The 24362-nt window shown below is 39.4% G+C and overlaps 1 protein-coding gene across 1 annotated transcript in view; it reads right to left on the bottom strand.

Annotated features, from left to right (window-relative positions):
- Window positions 1-24362, bottom strand: part of ALDH1L2 (aldehyde dehydrogenase 1 family member L2) — a 43753-nt gene that overhangs the window by 7703 nt on the left and 11688 nt on the right. Inside the window, exons 4-20 of the mRNA XM_054574438.1 lie at window positions 23497-23662; window positions 21696-21797; window positions 21400-21489; window positions 20068-20202; window positions 18802-18927; window positions 17891-17982; window positions 15409-15556; window positions 10015-10134; window positions 9311-9438; window positions 7422-7572; window positions 5484-5554; window positions 5302-5407; window positions 4997-5084; window positions 4421-4514; window positions 3155-3254; window positions 2412-2510; window positions 507-672 (exon numbers count right to left, since the gene is read on the bottom strand). Of these exons, the coding sequence (XP_054430413.1) occupies window positions 507-672; window positions 2412-2510; window positions 3155-3254; window positions 4421-4514; window positions 4997-5084; window positions 5302-5407; window positions 5484-5554; window positions 7422-7572; window positions 9311-9438; window positions 10015-10134; window positions 15409-15556; window positions 17891-17982; window positions 18802-18927; window positions 20068-20202; window positions 21400-21489; window positions 21696-21797; window positions 23497-23662 (1982 nt within the window). The remainder of the gene's footprint in view (window positions 1-506; window positions 673-2411; window positions 2511-3154; window positions 3255-4420; window positions 4515-4996; window positions 5085-5301; window positions 5408-5483; window positions 5555-7421; window positions 7573-9310; window positions 9439-10014; window positions 10135-15408; window positions 15557-17890; window positions 17983-18801; window positions 18928-20067; window positions 20203-21399; window positions 21490-21695; window positions 21798-23496; window positions 23663-24362) is intronic.

Genomic DNA, 24362 nt, shown 5'->3' with positions numbered 1-24362 from the left:
CTTCATTTGAAATGACTTTATTAGACTGTATTGTGACAGCTGTCATACCAGCATACATTTTTAAAAAATGTATCAAAACTGGTGAATTTTTGTGGAGCCATTTTAACATTGAAGATAGAATAAAATACACATTTTTGCTGTATTATGCTTTATTATTTCAAGAAAGGTAAATACGCAACTGAAATGCAAAAAAAAAAAAAAGATTTGTGCAGTGTATGGAGAAGGTTTTGTGACTGATAGAACATATCAAAAGTGGTTTGCAAAGTTTCTTGGTACTGTTGACCTTTTGGCCAAATAGTTTTGTGCTGTGGGGCTGTCTTATGCACTGGACAATGTTTAGCAGCATCCTGGTCTCTACCCCTGGAAGCCAATAGCAGGAGTAGCCGACATACTCAAAATATACAAATCAATAAAGTTATTGGCGAAAATGATAAATGTGTCTTGTATTTTATGGAAAAAACCATAGGACTTTTTGGCCAAGCCAGCACCCCCGGCGGTGATCGTACCTGGCCTTGGGACTTGCCTTCCCCCGTACACCAGGGTGGCCCCCTCTTTCACTCCGGCTTCACAGTACTGCAGAAGCTTTTCCAAATGGGCCTTATGATTCTGGGGCCCGTGATCAGTAGATCTCTCAAGCGGATCACCGATTTTCATCTTTTTAATTTCTTCCACCTGTGTGTCATCCCGTTCACAAAACACAATTGACTGTTAATAAGAACAACGGGCACCCTTGGCTGGGCTTCTATCACATGGTGGGTGTATATACTAAGCGGTTAAAAGACATGGGGTCATTCAGTCTTCACAGCAGCACTCGAGAGGGGTTTTATTATTTCCATCTTACAGGTGAAGAAACTGAGGCTTAGAGAGGCGACTTGCCCAAGGACACACAACCACCAAAGACTGTAGTTTTCCTGAATTGAAAGCTTCCACTCTTAACCACTGATCCTAACAGAACAGAAGCTGCATATGCTCTTTTAAAATTACCCTGAATGGCAATCCATTAAAATAGTAAATCTGATGTTCTGCGATTTTTGTTAATACAGCATACTTTTCCTCCTCAAGACCAAAGAATTTCCAAAATGGCCGCACTGCTGTCTTTTTTTTCTCTCCCCAAATGTGGCAGATTGCCCTTGTGAAAGTCTCATGGCGCAACCATGCCAGAGAAATTGCTAAAATGTTCTGATGAAAAACCATCTTTATTGAACAACATTCGTCACAGACATGTCTTTGTAATCACTTCTTGTGCACCTCTGTTCTTTTAATCTATTTCTGCATTTTCTAATGTTAAGTCCAATTCTAGCAAGAAGAAAGAATGGGAGTAACTGTGACCTCACGGGCCGATGAATTTGAATTTAGGCCTGGCAATAACCCCTCAGAAAAGTACCTATTGAACAAAGAATGAATATAAATCGCATGAGTACAAAACCGATACAGTAAATCCCTGACATTTTTGGTCTCGGCATTTGAAATTTCAACAAGTTATAGTTGTGAGAACCCACGACACGTGGTGCTGTAACTGTTTTACTGAAGCACAAAATGGAATTACAGGGATATGTAGGAGGCAGTCGCTGCCCACCATCTGCCTCTCCATCTGACTTTCGTGTTTTCTACTCTCATAAAGGAAGAACGTTTGCCTCTTGGGGATGGCGGGATTGGCTCTGGAAAAAAAAATGCTGGGTGCTGGTTTTTCAAATATAAACAATAATTACTATTACCATTGTAAAGATATAATGTAGCATAGTTTAGAGTTTATTTTAGTCATAGAATTCATCTTAATAGTTCCATAAATGGCTTTTAGTCACATACTTAAAGAATCCTGACCAATCTATAGTAGGTGTCTGTCTGTCTGTCTGTCTCACCTCTCTTAGTGGAAGAAATGATACCTGTCCTGTTAGCTATGAGCTGAGGATTTGTAAAGACCTAGCAGTCTATAGCCAATTTCAATTTAGGGGTTTATAAAAACCTCCTGTGTCAGGGCCTAACATACTATAAATGCAGAGCAAGGTAGAGGTAATAACAGCTCTTAAGGTTTTGTTTTTTTTTTTACACAGACCTATAACTTTTTACTATGAAAAATTATAAACACATATAAAAGTAGACAAATAATATAATAAAACTCCATGTACCCATCACCCAACTTCAACAATTACCAATTCATGGCCAATTTATTCCACCACTCAGTTCCTCCCCTCCTGGGGAGCAGGAGGGAAGCAAAGTCTAGACATTATATAATTGAACCTATAAATATGTCAAAAAGTAGCTCTAAAAGATAAGGACTGTGTTGTTTAAAAAAAAAAAAAAATACAACCACAGTACTATTATCACACCTGAAAATTTACTAAGTCTCAGAAGTACTTTTCAGTTGAAGCAATTTCTGCTCGACTCATGGAGCCAATTTAAAGGTACCTTACCACTCTTGTGACAAATTCATCGTGGATGGATTCTTCCACAAACAACCGCCCTGCTGCAATACAGTTCTCTCCTTTGTTGAAAAATACGGCTCCCATGCCCTTGGGCAGCAGAGGAGAAAAGATTGTTAACACTACTTGGGAAGTTGGGTTTGTCATAAAAGTGCACGTACTGAGAACTCGATGCCATTGGAAGGCAGCAGACAGCACAGAGAGGTCACAGGAAAACACAATCCCCTGACCTGGCCAGTGATGAGAGCTGCCAGAACTACTCCGTTTTGATCTAGCGTGCTTTTAGGGGTTTTGTTTCTCCCTTCCCCATTTTGGCCCATGAGCACTTGAAAACAAGTATGTAAAAATAAGGGCATACCATTAAAGACACATTTTGTGTTGGAAGAAAACCTAGATTATTCTATGAATTTAGATTTTGCTTTTGAGATCCCTACATCAGTTTGTATACATCATGAATGTTTTGAAAGACTCCCTGACTCCCAAGATTTAAAAACACTTTAATGAGACAAACTATAAAGACATTATTTTTAAAAAATTAAGTGTCCTGAGTATTCTCAAACCTAAGCATAAAGAGGGTTAATTTCTATGTATGACTAGATAAGACCAAATCTCACTTTAAGATTTCTAATGAGCAAGGAGGTGAAATGTGTTTTGTTTTGTTTTGTTTTGTTTTGTTTTATTGAAATGTGCTTTAGAAGTAGGCACCGATTTAGTTGGATTTGACCCACTCTTACCATTCGCACGGCTTTGTCAAGTTCACAGTCATTGAATATTATAAGTGGGGATTTGCCACCAAGTTCAAGGGAAACTTTCTTCAAGTTGCTCACAGCACAACTAGGAAGAAATAAATGGGAAATGAGCATTTAGTCTCTCCCTCTCTGTCTGTCTGTCTGTCTCTCCCCACCATAAATTACCACTTGGTATGGAAAACCTAACTGAGCCTCAGAAATATTCAGAAAATTATACAAAAACAAAGCACGAATGGTAGAATGGTGATAATTGTTGTAGCTGCATGGTGAGCACATGGGAATTTGTTATGCTATTCTGTGTGCTTTGTATATATTAGAAATTTTCCATAATAAAAAGTTTTGTTTTAAATTCTATGGCAAATGATTAGAGATCCTCATAGGTAAATTCAGATTTTTAGGTATAAGAATTTTGGTTACATGAAGGCCTGGCAAGGAATTTAGCCTCAAACCAGATTACTGGAAAATTGGGAAAAAATACAGGTTTTTGTAAGTATATTGTTAATTCCCCTTTCTTGCAACAGTATTATTTAAAACATTTTTAAAATTTAAAGAAAGGCACAAAGGAAAAAAAATCATAATTCCATGGCTCAGTGATCATTGTTTTTATCATTTTTTGGATGATAACATATTTTGATATAGTTATTTCTGGTCTGTGTCCAACTACAGCATTTGCCTTATTTAACATAGTTGGGAATCACCCAATATATACAATTTTATACCCTATTTTTTTTTTCCATTTACCATTTTAACAACACTTTTCAATGTTATTAAATTGCTCCATGGACATGACTGCACAGTATTCTATTATGTTGGTATACTTTAACCACTGCCTTCTTGTGGACATTTAAATTATCTGCAATTAAAAAAAATTAATGTTACTGCTTTTTAGAAATTCATTTTATTAATAATTCATATTTGTCATTTATATGTCTTTTTGGGTTCTTCCTTATGCTCCAAAAACAAATTGGGTCACAGATCTAGTATAGAAAATGTTTTGTGCTGGGTTGTTAAAACAACCAGCAGGGTGTAGAATTTCAATATGGCTCTAGTTTTATTGGCTGTGGGCTTTACACTTCGGAAAGTGTTTTATTATATTCAAACATTCCAATACCCTGCAGTGATAAGCAGATTTCTCTTCCAAATCTGATCTGATTTTTCTCCCTCCAAAAGCCCCTATTCAAAGAAGCAAAAGCTAAAACAAAAATCTGGTTTAACAGGATCTTCAGCAAATTGACATATTCAAGTGAGTACCTCTTCATAATCTGTTTGCCAATAGGGGTGGAACCAGTGAAGCCAAGTTTGCGGATATCGGGATGTTCAGAAAGGCGTTGTCCTGCCACACCACCTGCAGAATTAGGGAATCAAACATGATTTCAAACATGAGTCCAGTTTTGATGGCTGGGGTGGCTCTGAATTCATGGAAGGAGATTGCTAAGCTCTCATCTATATCTCAGTCTCACATTTTCTGTATTAATTACAAACTGACAAAATTCTAAATAATGTCCTTTACGCAATTGTCATCCTCCCCAAAAGATGGGTAAGCCTCGTTTTTTTTAAATCTTCCAAAGCAGTTCTTAAAAATTGAAATGGGCCACCTTAGGGTGGATTTACAGTGCTGTACAATTTCTGTCCCTCCTGCCCAACTCATGCGCCATTACATTTCCACTTTAAGATTTTAGCGTCTGGTGAGTATATCCTTAAGTTAACTGTTTGGTAAACTGTATTTAGTTTTAATGTGCAGTTATAATTCAGGACTATATCGAGTCGGAAAGCAGCCCCTCAGCGACCCCTGTACCATTCATTAACCACAGTGAGGCAGGTCCATACCTGAGCCTGGGATGATGTTGATTACCCCCTTGGGGAACCCTGCTTTAACAGAGAGCTCTGCAAACTTCAAAGCAGTCAAGGGCGTGACCTGAGTAGAAGCAGACAGCAATGACCTTCTTCAGACTCTCTTCTGTCCTTTAGATCAAATATCCAGCTTTCCCTCTATGGCTGCACTAGAGTTAATTTTATTTTTTACACAATTTCAGACTTAGAGCAAAGCTGCAAAATAGTGCAAAGAATATATGTCTCTGATTTTAAGTAAATAGGAGAGGAGGAGAGTTGGCACCCAGCCCGTTGCGTCTTACTTGTGCTGGCTTGAGCACTAAGGTATTGCCTGCTGCCAAACAGGCTGCGCTCTTCCACGCCAGCATCATCAGTGGGTAATTCCAGGGGATGATAATGGCACAGACACTGTGAAGAAGAAAGATGACGTCCTTAGCTGTCTCAAACTAACACAAGTCGCTCAGCGATGCTTTCCTCGTCTTACCCAAGTGGTTCCTTCTTGGTGAAGGTCAGATTGCGATTTGGACGGGCCTGGTTGATGGGGATTGTAGAACCCTAAAAAACACAAAGGTTGGCCTTGACCGATGTGGCTCAGTTGGCTGGGCATCATTCCACAAAGCGAAAGGATGCCAGTTTGATTCCCAGTCAGGGCCCATATCTGGGCTGTGGGGTCGGGTTTCAGTTGGAGTGCCAACGAGAGACAAGGGGGTATATACTAGAGGCAACTGATTGATCTTTGAAATGAATAAATTTAATCTGTTCAAAATAGGTCAGAGATGTGAGGATATTATAGGTGGTTTTAAAAAAGTTTTTTTCTTTAATCTCAAAGAATTGTGTCTGACTCTTGTTTTTTTCTACCTGATATAAAAAGGTAGTGTTCAATGTATAAGAAATATATCCTAACCAAGAAAGGAACTATTTCTTTATTGAAAGAACTGAGTCACTGGAGAATAGACATAATTTTAATTTATTTATTACCTCCATTCCAATTTCTTAGCATGGCAGAAAATGTTAATTGCCTGCCCAATATTCATTCTCTCCTCTGTCCTTAGTAACAGAAGCTCTGCTTTAATGATGGGGATGGCAATATGCCCAGATACAAAACTGTTTCACAGTTTTCACAGTAGATAGGGATGGTCAATGGAAGATGTAAGCACAAAGCATTGGGAGGGGAATGTTCTTTAAAATAGGCAGACTCAGCTCAAATAAGTGCTCTTTTACCCTTCCCCCAACTCCCACTTCTTCCTTCTCCCTGCTCAGAATGTTGCTGAAATGGCTGGCACTGCAGTAATTGTCATGAGGCCATGAGACAGCCTCAAGAGTAGCGATCACATGGTGCTAAGTATAGCCTGGCGGAGAAAGGGAGGGAAACTTCATCTCACATACTAGACCTGATTGCTTGCCTTTGGACTCCTGGAAAGTGAGATAAAAGCAAACTTCTTAGTTGGCTTCTCTATTATTTGTAGCCGAACTTAATCACAACAGAATCAAGATAATAATCCTTAGTGAAGCTATATATTTGTTTTGCCACATAAAATATTGTTGTTGCTACTCAAACAAGCAAGTGTACAATCTCTTAACTGAAACCCTAGTTTCAAGTGCAAGGTGTGCTTGGGATTAGAAACATAATATAATGCATATACCTTATACGATACTATCTGTAACCTCCAGTAGGGTCTGGGCAGCCTCCTGAGGCACTGAAAGGGTGGGGTGGGAATGCTTTTCAAATTCCTTTTACATTTCTCCCCTTCCCCATTTCCTTTTTAGTCATGCTGGGAATGTGACCGTGATGGCTAGTGCTGCAGTGGCTATTGTGAGTCTATGAGGGGCATGCATTCTGCTGTTTGATGTAAGCCCTACCTTTCCCTTTTGTAGCCTCAAAGTCAAGAGCAAGAATGGTTGCCATTTGTCATCATACATGTGCTATTTATTTTTTATAATAAAAGGAAAATGAAATATTTATTGTACCCATGTCTTAAAATTTTTTTCTTATACCCAGCCTACTTAGCCCATCTATGTCTGCTCTCTGACCTCTGCAGGCATTCGAGTTTGCAATCCCTCCATGATACCAGGCTTCTCACTATATGTCCAACAGATTAGATGCTCTCGGGAGAAATTACAGTAAAGTACAAAGAACATCACTGGACTTTAGTTCAGAAAAATCGTGAGTTCAAATCCTAGCTCTGGGGTTTACTTACTATGTTACCATTGCAAGTCATTTGCTGTCCTCAAGCCTCCATTTCCTTACCTGTAATAAGGGATAATAGGTATGTACCCACCTCAGATGACTATTACAAGGATTAAATGAGAAACCCTACTACACAAGGGGTGGCTCTGATACAGGGGCTTTAAAAACTAATAAATGTTCGTCCCTTTTCTTTTTGGACTGATCTACGTGGAGTCAAACAACATTTGCACCTACCTGAATTTTGTCGCACCAGCCAGCAAAATATCTGAATGTTTGCACAGACATTCCAATGTGAGTCTTCAGAGCCAAGGTGTAGACAGCGCCTGAATCGAGGGCTTCAATGGTTGCCAGCTCTTCTTGGTTCTGTTCCAGTAGGTCTGCAAGTCTGTATGGTCAGTGAAAAAAATCCACTCAACAAATATTAATTGAGTCCCTCTGTTGTTTAAGGCACCGTCCTCAGGGCTGAGAATTCAGAGGTGAACACAAATGGCCTGGGTCTCTGTCCTCATGGAGAATATGGGAAGACGGATATTAAACGAATAATATTGTAAATAATTTGTTTCAAGAGTTACAAGAGAAGTAGAGGGTGTTGGAAGCCTGTACAATTAATTCACCTCGTAAATGGATAAGAAGTAGAAGAGTGATTGAGCTGTGGTAGTCCAAGGAGATCAATGTTAGAAAACAGCGGGCATGTGGATAGTTCACGAATATACAGGAAGATGTTAGAGTGCAACCAGAGCCCCGGAGAAGCTGCGAACACGTGAGGATGTCTGGTTGGTGCAGAAATATTTCAGAACTAACTGAAGAGGACATGATAGAAATAGATGGAATAAATTATAGACACCACACAGATTTCTGTTTGGTTATTTAGTTTCTGTGGGAAGATAAGGATAGGACTATCTAATCACTATGAAATAGTCAAAATTCACCTTTTCTCCCCCCACCTTTGCTATATATTTTCCTTTAGTGGTCCTCTGAGCTGCCCCCTTTGGACCATTCCAAAGTCAGGCATGAAATCCCCCTACCCCAGTGCTTCTTCCAGATCCTGCTCTAGGAGGTCTTTTGACCAAGGTCAGCTATTTGGCTTAGGTAAGCAGAAAACTTAATTCATAGTAGAACTGAATTATTCTTGACATACTCAGTTATCAATTTTATAATGCCTTTTCCAGGCCTTAGTATTTTCCTTCCTTGCTTCTGCTTCCTCCATATAAAGGGATTTAAAATCTGTCTTTGAAAACAACAGGGTGCTGGATAGTCTCCATTTGTTGCTGTTTTTCATTTTCTACCCTGCTTTGTCACCTTGGAGAATGACCTTCATAGACTACATCCCTTGGCTTCCTGGCCCTTTCACTGGGTTTGGCCAATGACAGTCCAACTGGTGCACCCATCAGAAGACTCAGGAACTAGAAGCAAAGGTAGTTGGGGATTTGAAACCCCTGGCTGCCTCACAGACGGGCTGTGGTTCAGCAGCTGCTGAGTCCCCCAACCAAAAACCACCACAGTGTGGCCTTCTCTTATAGCTTTAGATCTCGCCAGACTCTATAGCAGCCCCATCTTCTGTCCCTTTGGATCTTTGAGTAATGGTAGCTGCCCCTTGTTGCTAATTGTGAGTACCTCATTATCCCTTGACCTTGCCCACATCTTGGTAAATAGTCCTTTATTAAACTCCATTTCTGCTCTGGCTGGTGTGGCTCAGTGGATTAAGTGCCAGCCTGTAAACTGAAAGGTCACTGGTTCAATCCCAGTCAGGGCACATGCCTGGGTTGCAGGCCAGGTCCCCAGTAGGCAGGGGTGGGGTAGGGTGTGTGTGCAAGAGGCAACTGATTGATGTATCTCTCACACATTGATATTTCCCTCCCTTTTTCGCTCCCTCCCTTCGCCTCTCTCTAAAAATAAAAAAATAAATAAATATTTTTTTAAACATCATTTCCTACTGGGGCCTTGACCGATACAAACAATAATACAAGTCAGGAACTCACATATATGAAATTTTCTATGATGTAAGTAACAGAAGGCATGTTCTATAATAGGTACATATTAGAATGTTTTGGAGAAATATTTTAAATCTTGGCAATGTTAGTCAATATCAAAGGTCGCAAACTTGAGTTTTTAAGAAAACATACCTGTACATCAATCTTCCTCTTTCTCTTGCATTCATTTTTCCCCATTCACCATTTTCAAAGGCATCTTTGGCTGCTGCTACTGCTTTATCAACATCCACCAAAGAAGCATAGGCTACTTTGCATATTGTCTGTTTCAAGATGAGTAGAAATAGGTTAAAGCTTATTTTATAGCAAGATATATGAATATGTTCCTTAGAATTAATGTTGTATTATAAAATCCAGAGAATTTTATGATGGAAAACTGATACCTCCAGTAATAGAATAAACAAAAAGAAGTAATTTTAACATGAAAATTATGAGCCTGAAATTTGGTACTTCTCCTCTCACACTACATTATGGAAAGACACATTTAGGAAAACTGGAACTATTTCTTCTAGGGTCTCAGGGAAGCTGAGTTTCTTTCCATGATCTTGCAAAGTCTGAAATTTCCCCCTACACATAGCTTTATGTGAAGGTGTGCCTCTGATGTGCATATGTATCTGTCTAAATTCATCATAAATATGCATTCTCTAAAATAGGTTGCTATAGTTGACAGCCAGTATCGGAATTGAGGGGTTGAAAGGAATGCATGGAGTACATTTATATTAAGTGCTTGGAGGAAGAGTGATAGAATAAAGTAGTTCCTGAAGCTGTCTGTTTTACTGCTGTGTTATAAAGCAAAACCCATGACCTCTGGCCACTACGCTCACTGAGTAACTACTCACAGAGCCGTCTGTCGGGTTGATAGTGTCGTAAGTCTTTCCATCATCAGCATCTGTGAACTGTCCATTTATGAAGCACTGATACGGCATTTTTACTGTCATTTCATTGACCTCCCTTGAAACCTGAGAGAGAGAATTATGTTAATAGATTCAATGGATTTATGTGCTTATCCATTTGATACTGAATAGCAGTACAGCTTATTCTCTAATGCAGAGAGAGAAGTTAAGTCAAAGGGATTTGAATTCCTACTGTCCAGAAGCAGATGTAAGATCTGGGCCTCATGATGCACAGACTGACTCCTGAGGCAGGAGGCTGGCATCTGTGCTGATGGCTTTATCAAGACCTCTTTTTCTTCCTGACCCAGCTGAAGGAACAAGAACTCCAGATAATGGAAACACCACCATCTAGTGGCAACATCTGTAGAGTTCAGCCATTGCTTTCATTTAAAGCCATGAAATTGCCTTTTTCAATGTTTCCTTTCACATGGCTGCCATTTTGAGTTTTCTTTCCTTATGTTCCTCCACATTTTCACTTTCTCTCTCTTACATATGTGTGCCTAAATTATACTCTTTACTATTAGGTAACAAGTGAATTTAGGCTAATCCATTAACCTCTGTGAACCTTAGTTTTTTCAATAGTAAAATGGAGATAATGATACCTGCTTTATACAGTTATTATGAGGAATAATACTATATATAAAAGAGCATTTTTGGTATAAATTCCACATCAGTGCAAGGTATTAAACAGGAAATTTAATGATTTAAAATCATTTCATATAGAGAAAGAAGAAACAAAAAATAACAAGAGGGTATCTTGCCTCATTTCATACCAAGTACTCAGGTTCCATGAAACATTTCCATTTGTTTATGTAGGATATAATGAAGGGAACTTTATCTGAATTGATGTGTTTAGTCCTTGCATATAGTCCAATTTTCTAAACTGATCATTCTGGGACTATGCTAAGTGTTTTACACGTATCATGTAATTTTATTCTCTCAACAATCCCATGAGGCGGATATTATTATTGTCCCATTTCACATCTGAGGAAACTGAAGTTTAGAGAAGTAATTTGCCAACAGTCACACAGCTAGTAAGCAATGTTACTTCAATTTAAGCCTAGGTTAGTCTGAGTCCAAAATACATGTGCTTAACTAGATGATGCTAAACTGTTTTCCAAATTTACCTAACTTTTATTTTTTAAAAAATGATGAGAAGTACTTTTGGAATAGTAGATTAAAGACCTCTGAAAATCCGCTCCTTCATAAAAGCAATAACATAAGAAAATGTGATCAAATTTTTTTTTTCAGAACTCTGGAAAGAAATCAAAGACTTGTAAGACTCAATTTGCTCAAGAAAAACAGCTGAATTTTTCTAAAAACAGCGATCTGTGGGGCATATTAGGTTTCCCTAGTCCCATCCCTTTCTTGACAGCTCTGCAGTAACTTGAAAACCAATATCCTTGCAGCTATGGTAGCTGTGGAAACCAGCAGCCTCTTAGCCACTGGAGGGGGCAACGGGTCTCAGCTCTCCAAAAGCCTCATCCCTAGAGAGTTATTACTATTTAACCTGGAAGCTCCCTAAAAAGCTTCATTCTCAGGGCCTGTCTTTATTTGACTTGACTCAGAGCTTGCTGTGTCCAAACAGCCCTGTGTCCAGGGCATTTGTCCAAAATAATCAGTGGCAATTGTTTAACATGGCAGCTGCCTGAGGCATAATACCAAATGGAGCTAGCAAATGGCTGGTTAAAGAACTTAAAAGGAAAAACAGGCAAGAGAGATCCATAGGAAGCGTTAAGATGCTCTGTCACATTCCTGGAATCCAGAAGGCCAATATATGTGTAGGACTCGTGCACGTGCCCAGGAAAGACCTGAGAAAGCCCTAATCTTTTACATATCGCTGATCTGATGCTCTGTGCAAGCAGGGTGTATGTACAGACTGACGCAGAGCTGCCAACTGCCTGCTGGAGCTTTAAAGCTATGCTGCTATATACAGAGTCCCTCAGCTGAGACTGGAAGACTGATCGGTTAAGGAAATACAAGGAAATCTGTGTTCAATCAGCTGATTATGAAGTTAACTGAGGAGAGACTTTGGTGGTGACAAACAAAAGAATACAGTCTTTACAGAATTAGCCCAAGAAAGTTACTAAACAATGAAAAAGTAACAACCACCGGCAATGATTACGATCTCTGTGAAGGTATGTATGTCATGGTTCGGGGAGGAGAGAAGTGATTTCCAGAGTTGCCACTCTGTTATTTAAAATGGTTGGTTTTCAACAAAAATTGTAAGATGTGCAGAAACAGGAAAGAAAGGCCCATACATGGGGGTGGGGCTGGGAGGAGAAGCAGTCAATGAAAACCATCCTTGAAAAAAATGAAACATTGAATATATTAGGGAAAATTTTAAATAAGCTCTTATAAATATGTTCAAAGTACTAAAGAAAACTATGCTTAAAAGTATTAAAGGAAGGTTAGAGAACAATGTCTTACCAAATAGAGACTATAAATAAAGAGCTAAGATTTCTTTTAAAGAACCAAATAGAAATTCTGGAGTTGAACATTGCAATAACTGACGTTTGAAAATTCACTAGAGGGGCTCAACAGTAGAGGCAAGCAAGCTGAACAAAGAATTAGAAAACTAGATAATAGGCCCTGGCTGGGCAGCCCAGCTGATTAGAATGTTGTCCCAGTACACCAAGGTTGCAGGTTCAATCCCTGGTCAGGGCACATAAAGCAGCAACCAATGAATGCCTACATAAGTGGAACTACAAATTGATGTCTCTCTCTCTCTTTCTCAAATCAATAAAAATTTTTTAAAATAAAATAAACCTAGGCAATAGGTCAATAGAGATTTCCAGTCTGACCAACAGAAAGGAAAAAGAATTAAAAAAAAAAAAAATGAACAGAGCCTCAGAGGCCCGTGGGACACCGTAAAATGTACCAACACATACATAATGGGAATCCCAGAAGGAGAGGAGAGGGTAAAAGGGGCAGAAAGAATATTTGAAGAAATAATGGCTAAAAATGTCCCAAATTTGAGGGAAAACAAATCTAAGAAACTCAACAATTCCAAGTAGTATAAACAAAGATCTCTCCTTGATGCATCATAATAAAGTGGCCAAATGACAAGAAAGAATCTTGAAAACAGAAAGAGAAAAGCAACTTATCATATAAAAGAAATCCTCAGTAAAATTAACAGATGACTTAGTCTCAGAAACCGTGCAGGTCAGAAAGCGATCAAATGACACATTCAAAGAGCTAAAAGAAAAAGACTGTCAGCCAAAATTGTAATTTACAGCAAAAATACCCTCCAAAAACAAAGAAATTAAGTCATTCCCAAATGAACAAAAAGTGAGAGAATTTATTGTTAGTACAGTCTTTGCCCTTCAAAAAGTACTAAAAGGTGTCCTTCAGGCTGAAATGATAGGACACCAGACAGTAACTTAAATCTACATGAAGAAATAAAGAACACTGATGAAGGTACATACAAAAGGCCTATAACTGTAAAAGACAACTGCATAAAGCAATAATTATAAAACCATGTTGATGAGCTTATAATATATAAAGATGTACTTTGTATGACAATAATACCAGAGATGAAGGGGTAGGGAGCAGAGCTATATTACAGCAAAGCTTTTCTACACTATTGGCATTAAGTCAGTATTAATCTAAGTTAAAATGTTTTAAGCAAAAATGTTCATTGTAATCCTCAAGGCAACCACTCAGAAAATAACTAAAAAATACAGTAAAAGTAACAATAAGGGGTTAAACTGGTATACTAGACAATATCCACTTAATGCAAAAGAAATCAGTAAAGGCATATTAGAGAGGCAAAAAAGGCATGACAAGACATATAGAAGCAGATAAATTGGCCTTAATTAAGTTTTAAAACTTGTGTGTGTCAAAGGACACTATCAAAAAAATAAAAACAATGCCCACAAAAAGGAAAAAATTATTTACAAGTCATATATCTGGTAGGGTCTAGTATCCAAAATATACAAAGGCCTCTTACAACTCAAAAGTTAAAAAGACAAATATCTCAATTTAAAAATGGGCAAAAGATTTGAATAGACATTTCTTCAAAGAAGATATATAAATGGCCTTATAATAAGCACATGAAATGATGCTTATCACTAGTCACTAGGGAAATAGAAGTCAAAACCACAATGAAATACCAGTTCACTCCCATAATGACAGCTATAATAGAAAAGACAAACAGTAGCAAATATTGATTAGGACATAGAGAACTGAATCTTCCTGCACTGCTAGTGGGATTGTAAAATGATGTAGCTACTTGGAAAAGATTTTGGTAGTTCCTCAAAAAGTCAAACATAGAGTTACCATATGACTCATTAATTCCACTTCTAAATATATATCTGAGAGAATTGGGGGAATAGATTCACACAAAAATTTATACATGAATTTTCATAAGCATATTATTTATAACAGCCCAAAGCGGAAACAACTCAAATGTACATGAACTGGGGAATGGATAAGCAAAGTATAATATATTCATGCAGTGGGATATTATTTGGTCAAAGGAATGAAGTGTTAGTATACTGCACAACATGGATGAACCTTGAACACATTACGTGAAGTGAAAGCTAGAGGCAAAAAGCCACATATTATATAATTCCATTTATGTGAAATATTATAGGCAAACATAGGGACAGGAAGTAAATTAGTGGTTTCCAGGGGCCAGAGGCCAGAGGAAGAGAGCAGAGAATAATTGCCAGTAGATACAGGGTTTCGTTTGGGGGTGATAAAAAATTTTCATAGTCAGATAGTGGTGGTGGTTGCATAACTCTGAATATACCAAAAAAAACCCCACTGAATTCTACGTTGTGAAAAGGTGAATTTTATGCTATCTGAATTACACCTCAATATAACTGTTATTTTTAAAAAGTTATAAATGTAAAAACAAGTGGATAAAAGATATAATATTCATTTATAGTATAGGGATTTAAATCAGTGGACCCCAACATTTTTGGCACCAGGGACTGGTTTTATGGAAAACAATCTTCCCACAGACCAGAAGAAAGGAAAGAGGGCAGGGATGATTTCAGGATGATTCAAGTGCATTACATTTATTGTGCACTTTATTTCTATTATTATTACATCACCGCCTCAGCTCCACCTCAGATCATCAGGCACTAGATTCTCATAAGGAGCGCGCAACCCAGATCCCTCACATGCACAGTTCACTGTGGGGGTCATACTCCTATGAGAATCTAGAGCCACCGCTGATCTGACAGCCGGTGGAGCTCAGGCCCTAGTGCGAGGGATGGGGAGGGGCTGTAAACAGGTGAAGCTCTGCTCTCTCACTCACCTGCCGTTCACCCCCTGCTGCGTGGGAACCTCTGATTTAAAAGATTTAGATTTTTAACACCACAGACTTACATAATCCACTACTAGCTCTGCCTCCTGATCTTCTCCTCTCAGTTTCCTTACAACTTTTTGGATGAAGTCTTCAAACTTGGTGGCCATATAGACGTCTTCATTCTGTAACTGCAGCCCACCACATTTCTGTCTGATCTCTTCAACCAGCCTTAAAATGAGAACCAGCCCATGTTACTTACATTTTTTAAAGGGTTTAGGGGGCCTGTATTATTATATTTGTCAAGTTGCTTTGAATTAAGACTTATGTCACCTGCTTATTTACATCTTATGAGATCTTCTATGATAACCAGAGAAATTGCTAAGACTGTAAGAAAAGATTAAAAAGCTGTCTTGAAGGACAGTGGCGTTTTTTTCTTGTTTTTAACTTTATACGTGCCTAAAAAGAAAATATATCAAGGCAAAAACATTTTAATTATTTGCAATGGAAGCAAGATAATACGGCCTAATAAAATCAGTTCAAATATAATCAAGGAATTAAAAAAAAAGGGGGGGGGAGTTTCCTAACTGTAAAGATGATGAGAAATACAAATCATATCATAGACTATTTTCTCTATATTATATCTAAGACAAACAAACATTTGTTTATATTACATGGCCAGTATAGACTCTAATTAGAACCAGGGGTCCATATAATTTTTGAAGTCTTTCCCAATCCTTTGATATTTTTTTTTACTGCTAATTTTTCAAATTAAGCATCAGTGTACTCGATGCAGTGCAGCAAGACCACCACACAGGTTCAGTCATCTAGTCTCTGAAGGAGATTAGGTACCTGGCTGGTTGAAAATAATATCAGATGAGTATGGTAAGCCAGAGGCTCAAACAGGAAATGCATAATGCCTGCAGGAGTATCTTGCTAGCAAAAAAATATAGTATTCAAAGTACAATACTGAAATCTTTAGTTGAGCAAGTTACAAGTTTCTGGGCAGCCATGAGTCATAGCTGAGAAATCTGTAATTTGAGGAACCAAAACTTGTTAAATATTTTAAAATCTATTTTACTTCTTTTTCTAGAGGAACCAAAACACTTGACTTTTGATAATGACATTTGTTCCTGAGATGATCGTTTTTGATTCCTGAAATAAAAGCTCCATGAGTGAAGGGACCTTGTTGCTGATGACTGTATCCCCAGTGCAAAATACTGTTTTTGATATGTAATAAATGTTCAGTAGATTTTGTTAAATAAATGAGTGAATAGATAGAATATTTGTCAAGAACACTCACTTTGTGAACATGAAGGGTTATGTCAAGAGGAGTAACATTCTTTTTTTAAAACATTTAAAAAATACTTTATTTTTAGAGAGAGGGGAAGGGAGGGAGAAGGAGAGGGAAAGAAACATCAATGTGTGGTTGCCTCTCTCACGCCCCCTACTGGGAATCTGGCCTGCAACCCAGGCATGTGCCCTTGGACAAAGTCAAGCCAGTGACCCTTTGGTTCAAAGGCCGGCACTCAGTCCACTGAGCCACACCAGCCACGACAGAGAGGAGTAACATTCTTTACCTTGTTTACTTAGTGAATGACCAAAGTGTCAAAGAAAACATCACCTGAGCAACACTCTCCATGATTAGGATCCTGGTTTACTCTTCACGCCATAGAGGGACTTTCTAGGATTCTAGCCCTTTCAGCTTGCTGTAAACCTCTGTAGAGAAGTTCTGACTATAGGATCGATCCTCATTCTCACAAGTAGCCTGACAATCCTCACTCTAGATATATCTTCCTGGGCCCTTTGGGGACGAGGAAAAAAAAGATTTTGGTGGGAAGTGTAATCAAGGTCAGATATCCTTCTGGATCAGACTATGTAGGAAATTTCTGATTGATATTTTCACCTGGAACATCCCCATTCCAATGGAGGAAAATCAGCTAAGAAATATGGAGACAAATTGTTAAGGGAAACCATTAGAAGGGTTGTTTTTCTGACTATATAGGAGATATGAAAACAACTCTTAGTAAGTAACAAAGAGGAGGGAACAAATATATGTGTTTGACCATGGAAACAAACAAACCAAAAAAGATGAAGAGAAATACAGTAGACAGGTAGGATAGAGTAATAACATCCAGTATAAAGGATTTATATTTATTTAAAAATATTTTTTTTTATTGTTCAAATACATTTGTCTCTATTTTCCCACCACAACTTTCCCCTGCCCCACCTACACCCACCTCCCACCCTCAATCCTTCCCCACTTTGGCTTTGTCCGTGGGTCCTTTATATATGTTCCTTGATTTGACACTTCCCCTTCTTTTTCCCATTACCCTCCTTCCTCCTTCCCTCTCATTACTCTTGCTTTGTTTTTTCTTTCATTGTTGCTGGTTATGTTTTCCTTGCTTATTTGTTTTGTTGATTAGGTTCCACTTATAGGTGAGATCATATGGTACTTGTCTTTCACCCCCTTGCTTATTTCACTTAAGGATTTAGATTTAATTTTCAAAGTCACCATCAGAGACCCTAGTGGAGGAATGTGAGTGAATAAGGTGGTAGTTTTACCTGACAACATCCATTGAACTTGCTCCAGATTTAAAGAAGTCTGTTGAGTCTTCAATAACAGGAACATTGCTTAAAATTCCAGCCCAGATGACCTGCACAAAAAGGGGAACTTTTAGGAGGAATGTACCATGCAGAACACTGGCAGAGACTGGCTAGCTCCTCACCAAACCTATTTCTTCTTCTTTTTGGATATATTTCTTAGCGTCACTTCAAGTTAGATGCAGCCATAGACTGTTATCTAGCCCTGACCTGTGTGGCTCAGTTGGTTAGTCATTGTCCTGGAAAGTGAAAGGTTGCCAGTTCAATTCCTAGTCAGGGCACATGCCAGGGTTGTGGGTTCAGTCCTGGGTTAGGGTGCATATGAGAGGCAACTGATTGATGTTTCTCTCTCATATTATTGTTTCTTTCCCTTTCTTTTTCCTTCCCTTCACCTCGCTCTAAAAATAAATAAGTAAAATCTTTAAAAAAAATTTTTTTTTTAAAAAAAGACTGTCATCTAACCAATGAATATGAGTGGAAGTGACCTGCAGTCCAGCCTTGGCTCTCGAAAAACTTCCCGCACACAATTCTCTGTGCTCTTTTGCCCTTTTTGGCCGTCTGGAATGGAGATGACCCCCAGGGTGACCTTGAAGACAGCAGAGCCTGAGTCCCTGAATGACTCCATCCCCGATCCTCATGGTCCAGCTTTACTCCTAATCTCCATGCCAACCTAAAACTGCCTTGGATTATATATGTGAGCAAAAAACTGAATCTGCATATAAATTTAGGGGGTGATTTCTTATTGTAGTTAATACAAAAAAAATAAAGGAAATAAAATCCCATCTTCCCTACTTTGAGCACTGATGGTGCCAGGTACAAAAATGCTTCAGCTTTTCAAGGTAAGAGAAACAGTAAGGCCATCACATGCTCACCTTGATGGTCTCTGCCACCTTCACCTCTTCGGCTGTGAGTTCTACCACTGATGTCTCACCTGCTGAAAAGTACTGAGAGGCAGGAATCATTTTTCCATCTTCAAACTGTAGATTTCTCACTATCAGCTACAAGATACCAAAAAAGCAAGGAGAACTGAGGATTCGAACAATTCAAAAGTGAGGTTGGTGAGAGGAGAAGTTACATATTATGTGTATGGTATGTAGGGAGTACATGATTGCAAGTGCAAATGTACAGATGAAGCGCAGTTACTATTATGTAAAAAAGGATTGAAACAGCTATTTAATAATGGCAGCAGAAAGGAGGCAGACAGTTAAGTCTAGGTGTAGATACATCTCAAAATGGATAATAAGCCCCTGAAGAATTGACATTTGATGTAGGTATTTGGACTAAAACCTACTGTAACTACCGCTGCTGCCATCCTGTGAACATTTACTGTAGCATGCACAGCGCTAAGTATGTATGTGCTGAAGCATCTAATTTAATCTCATAAATCCTGATGGAGGCAGGTGCCACTATTATCCCCGTTTTACTAATGGGGAAGTGAGGTTAATGAGGTTAAGTCATTGGCCCAATGCCACACAGCTAATAAGTAACAGAGCTGGGGTTACAGACCCACAGTTAGCTGGACTCTGGAGTTGACAAGCGTAGTAACTGATCTATCCTGCAAGCTAGCAGAGTATCTGTAATGTGGCAAATTCCCTTTTGCTTTCTCCACAGGGAAGCTGCCCAAGCCTCCACCGAGGCCAGAGCCCACCAGAGCCCAAGCACAGGAGGCATGGGTGGGCTCCTGCCTGTGAGGCAAAGGCAAGGAGCATTTAATAAGGACCTCACCATCTCTTTGGATCCTCCCAGACTCTGGCAGTGGGAAGGCAGATAGGTGGGATTATTCTCTCTCTGCTTTTTAAATGAGGAAACAGAGACCCAGAGGGGAGAAGCATCCTGCCCAAGACCAGTACGTGGCAGAGCAGGGATTCACATCCTGTTTCCTGATTAAATCCCAAGCTCTTTCTACCATATCGCAAAGCAGACTGTGCAGGTCCTTGCGGCCCATCCCAGGGAGCCTTGTTCTCATCCACGCACTTGCAGCCAGTTCATCCCCAGAGTAAAATGTGGCACAGGTATCTTGAGCCTCCCGCACCCCACCACAAAGCCAGATTACCTTGTGAAAGATAGTCCCTTAATAGCTTGCATTATGAAGGAAACCAGAAAAACGTATTTTATAGGCAACCATATTGAATACTCACTGCTTTTCCATCGTTACCAAAAAGAACAAGTCCGTTTTTGGTAACGAGACCAGGCTTCTTGGCACCTTTAATTTCCAGCGGTTGGCCAGGAGGCACGGAGCTATTCAGTAGGGATGAGCCAAAGAATGTGACCATCTAACAAAGAGATCAAACCCAGAGTGTGAACTGAGGAAGTTACGCCTCTGAACGGGGTGTGTGCAAGCTGCACGCTCTGCAAAAAAGCTGGAATTATCATCTATGATAAAATCAGGACACCCCTATGTGAGAGACTGTATCAAGCATCTGTAGAAATGACACAAAGCAAGAGATAGTCTGCAACTATATGATTGAAGAGTTCCAAAAACGCCCCATGCCCAGACAACATGAGTATACATTTACAATCTATTCGCATTGATACAAAGGTGAATAAGAAGCCCTCACAGATGTTGCAGGCTAAAGGGAGGGTTTCTGAGGGGAATGGAGGTGTTGGGGCGGGGGATGGTCAGGGAGGGCAGGTGCAGAGTACGAAACAGACTATTCCGATGCCGTGGGAGTATTGATGGGAAGTTTAGGGTGCCTTGTGGGTCAGTTCATGGAGACAGGCCTGGATCTAGACTGTAACCAAGAGAACTAAACACTAACTGATTTGTTATTATAATTTTGTAATTATCAGCTATCATTTCTTGGGTATCTATAATAGTTAACATTTACTGAATACTTATGGCAGGGACCAAGCACTTACATGGATTAATGCGTATTCACTCATTAAATGTTCATATAACCCACAACCTTTCCAGGAGGCACTATTATTAGTTCCATTTTATAATAAGGCACCCAATGGTTAAGCAACCTGCCCAGGCTATGCAGCAAATAGAGGCAGAGCCAGAATTTTAACTGAAATGTTCTGGCTTCAGATCCCACACTCTTCACCACTGCACTAAGCTTCCTCCCTTGGCCCTCATGGATCCCACATATTCTTACTGACTTCTCCTATGCACTGAGAACTCTGCGCAAGTGCTGAGATTATCAGGGCAACAACTTGAAGCCCTTACCCCAACAGCTTTGTGGTCTAGTGCGGGAGGAGGGGTAGATACATAAAGAGACACAATATATAATATGTGATGTCAGAGGTAGGCAGGGCATTGTTGGAACAGAGAGGATGAACATCCAGCCCCACCAAATGCTCTCGATAGGCTGAGTGAAGAAGGGGGTGTTTCCCCTACTTCAGCAGGTCACACATACCTAGCATCACAGACCCTCCTCACGACCAAGGGAAGACCAGAGAAACCTTAGACGTAAGTGTGATACCTCATATGATGGTAGCATGAAAAAAAAAAGATCCTTAGAACACACCTGTCCATCTATCTCTGTCCAAGCTCCAGGGACTTTATCATGACCTCGGATCCAGTTATGTAAAACTTCAGCAGACTGATCCCAAGAAATCTAGGAAAGCAAAAAGCGTAGGCTGAACCTCCTAATGCTGACAGTGTGGAAAGGAACGGAAACATTTCTCTCCATCAGTGGGAGTGGGTAGGGTGGGGCTGGCTGGCTTGGAGATCTGCCTTTGGGCCAAAATATGGTACATTGGGAACCACTTCAAGGTTGAGGGCCATGGATTTTGAACTGTGTTATTGAGTTTGTGTAAATACCTCAGCATTTTCCTTCTTCTGGATACCTTCGTATGTTGCCCCTTCATTTGGCTGGGGAATCCGAGGAGCTTTTCCATCAGCTATGAGCTGAACAGCTTCCACCTAGAGCCAGAAATGTTACTACCTGTGTTACAGCCCAATGGGCAACAATGGCATGATCCATTTCACTGAACTTTTTGCTCTACGGAATTACCACACACAAATCTCTCTGGAGAGTCAGGCTACGATAATAACCACCACTTCTTCGGACCCATCTATGTGCCAGGCACTGCGGTAGCTACTTCATGCGAAATACCCCTTGGTACATCACATGAGTCCTGCAAGGTGGACATCGTTATTTCTGTCTCACAGATGAGGAAATTGAGGATTAGGAAAGTTAAACAACTAGCTTAAGATCACAGAGATGGCTTGTAGGGTCAGAAGAAAGATCTGCAACCAAGGCTATCTGTTGCCGATATCAAGTCTGGACGTACTTGCTTGTTTAAACAAATTTCAACCTCCCCTTGGTAAGTCAATGGAAATTTCAAGGCTATAATTGTAAAATAAGTCATTATGGGTTACTTTTGCCCATCATGATGAGTCTAGTCAGTGATACCTTGTTATACGCAAGTAATTCAACTTGCTTTCTAGCTTAGGACACCTGAAATTTTAAAAAGTTAGTATCTACCCGTGAGTTTGATTGCCTTTAGGATGTGTGCTGCAGTCTCTTCGGTGCCATATTTATGTTCACCTTGAGTTGAGGGCCTCGCTCCTTCCCTGGGAGGCCCAGGTGAGCTCCACTTCTCAGATTCCTCCCTAAGCACTCACAGCTGCTGACCAGCCTTCCCACGAGCAGGTGGAGGGGGCCTCCTGGGAGCAAGGACAAGCTCACAGCTCATCCATCCTACCCACACTTCTCACTATAACATCATCCGGGCTTAGGTGCAGGAACCAGGTTCGAGCAAATGCCCCTGAACACACTTAATACTATTTTGATTGCAACTATCATTTTTGAGCACTTCCTATGTGCCAGGTGCTTTACCCAAATGCGACTTACTTTTCACAACAACTGTCAAACAGGTGGTATTGTCTACATATTGTAGATAAGGAAACCAAGGCCAAAGAGGCTAAGTGACCTGCCTATTGTCACACAATAAAGAAGTGGTAGAATGAGAACTTTGGTGTCATTAAATCATTGAATGATACAAAAAGAACATGCTCTCCTCCCTCTGAAAACAAAGGCTGCTGCTTTGCTGCTGCTACTGTCCATCTCTGTGCTTCCACTTCTACCATATCAAACTCTGGAAAACATTAAATGACAGTATAATTATCTTTTGATACTTTTGCAGGCTAATAGAGTTTTACTTTGTGGTGTACATGCTCTCGGCTTTCTACCCAGAGCACATCTGAACAAACAGAGCAATGCCAAATTTCACCTTGTTACACAGACTGATTTCAAATACTTTTGAAGGAAGTCCAAGTTATTGATACACAGCAAAGTTCCTTAAGATTCTCTACACTTCTTTACAATTAGTCATTATTTGGAGATTCAAGTGCTTGGTAAAGGAACTGAAGCCATTTGATTGCTAGTTTACCCATATGATCATTGCTCTCAGAAGATCAAATCGGCTTCATAGACTAGACATTTTAAAGTTCACATTTCTACCCTAAGTATACCATCCTATTGGTAAATATAAAATCTAATTTTGTCAGATTTGTGTTTTTAGTAAAAATTCAGATGAGCAAATTTTCAATAGAAGAAAAATATCTTCAAAACTTTAAAGGTTTACTAAACCCATCTTGATGGCATAAATATACTGACCATGGCCTTGATTCCTTCAGGGAAAAGAAATCGATTATAAAGTGTATCCACTGTGTCATTGGGTTTGACATCACACGACCTCTGAAGAAGGATGGGTCCTGTGTCTAAGCCGTCATCAGCCCAGAACACAGAAAATCCGGCTTTCTTATCTCCCATAATTAGAGTCCTATAAAGAGAGAAGGAATTGTACCTTAAAATGTTGGTTAACTATATCGTAAAAATGATGAATTAGCGATAAAGTACAAGGTAGTTACAATGGAGAGTTGATGGTGAATGAAGCTGCTGTGAGAAATTAATAGCAGAGCTAGGAGATGTCAGCACTTGTAAAAGCTGTACTTAACGGTGCTATTTTATGCATCCATGTATCTACAGTCTTGTTAACACATACTAATGACTTATAGTCTATTCAAAAAGGCATTAGAGTCCATCATTACTACCACTCACTGATGGCGGCTTTCAAGTAATTTTACCCACCTTCGTCCAATTCTTACATTGTACTTTACCCCCTATTAGGCAGAATAAGATATTGGAAGATAAAACTGAGGATACTCACTGCAATGTGAAGAGGAGAACTGATTATTAATTTAAGGTATGTAATTCAGGTATGAGCATCATTTAGAATTAGAAGTAGCTCTAATACTTTTTTTATGCAATTTACTGCATAAATTGTAGTAAAAGATGGTTGATTAATTCAACTATTTGTATTTTGGGCTCTATAAAGCTTAACCTAAGAGAAAATGCTGGCCCTGTGGGAGTTTATAATATGAACAATAAGCTGGATATATGGACAAATACATATAAAAGCACATCAGGTTAATATAGACAGAGCATGAAGTGGTAGATCAGCCATGCTCACGATCTAAATC

Source organism: Pteronotus mesoamericanus, unplaced genomic scaffold, assembly GCF_021234165.1.
Source record: "Pteronotus mesoamericanus isolate MK-2021 breed Mesoamerican mustached bat unplaced genomic scaffold, CSHL_Meso_final contig_263, whole genome shotgun sequence".
Taxonomy (NCBI): domain Eukaryota; kingdom Metazoa; phylum Chordata; class Mammalia; order Chiroptera; family Mormoopidae; genus Pteronotus; species Pteronotus mesoamericanus.
Note: the sequence above shows the minus strand (reverse complement) of the source record. Positions and strands in the feature narration are given on the sequence as shown.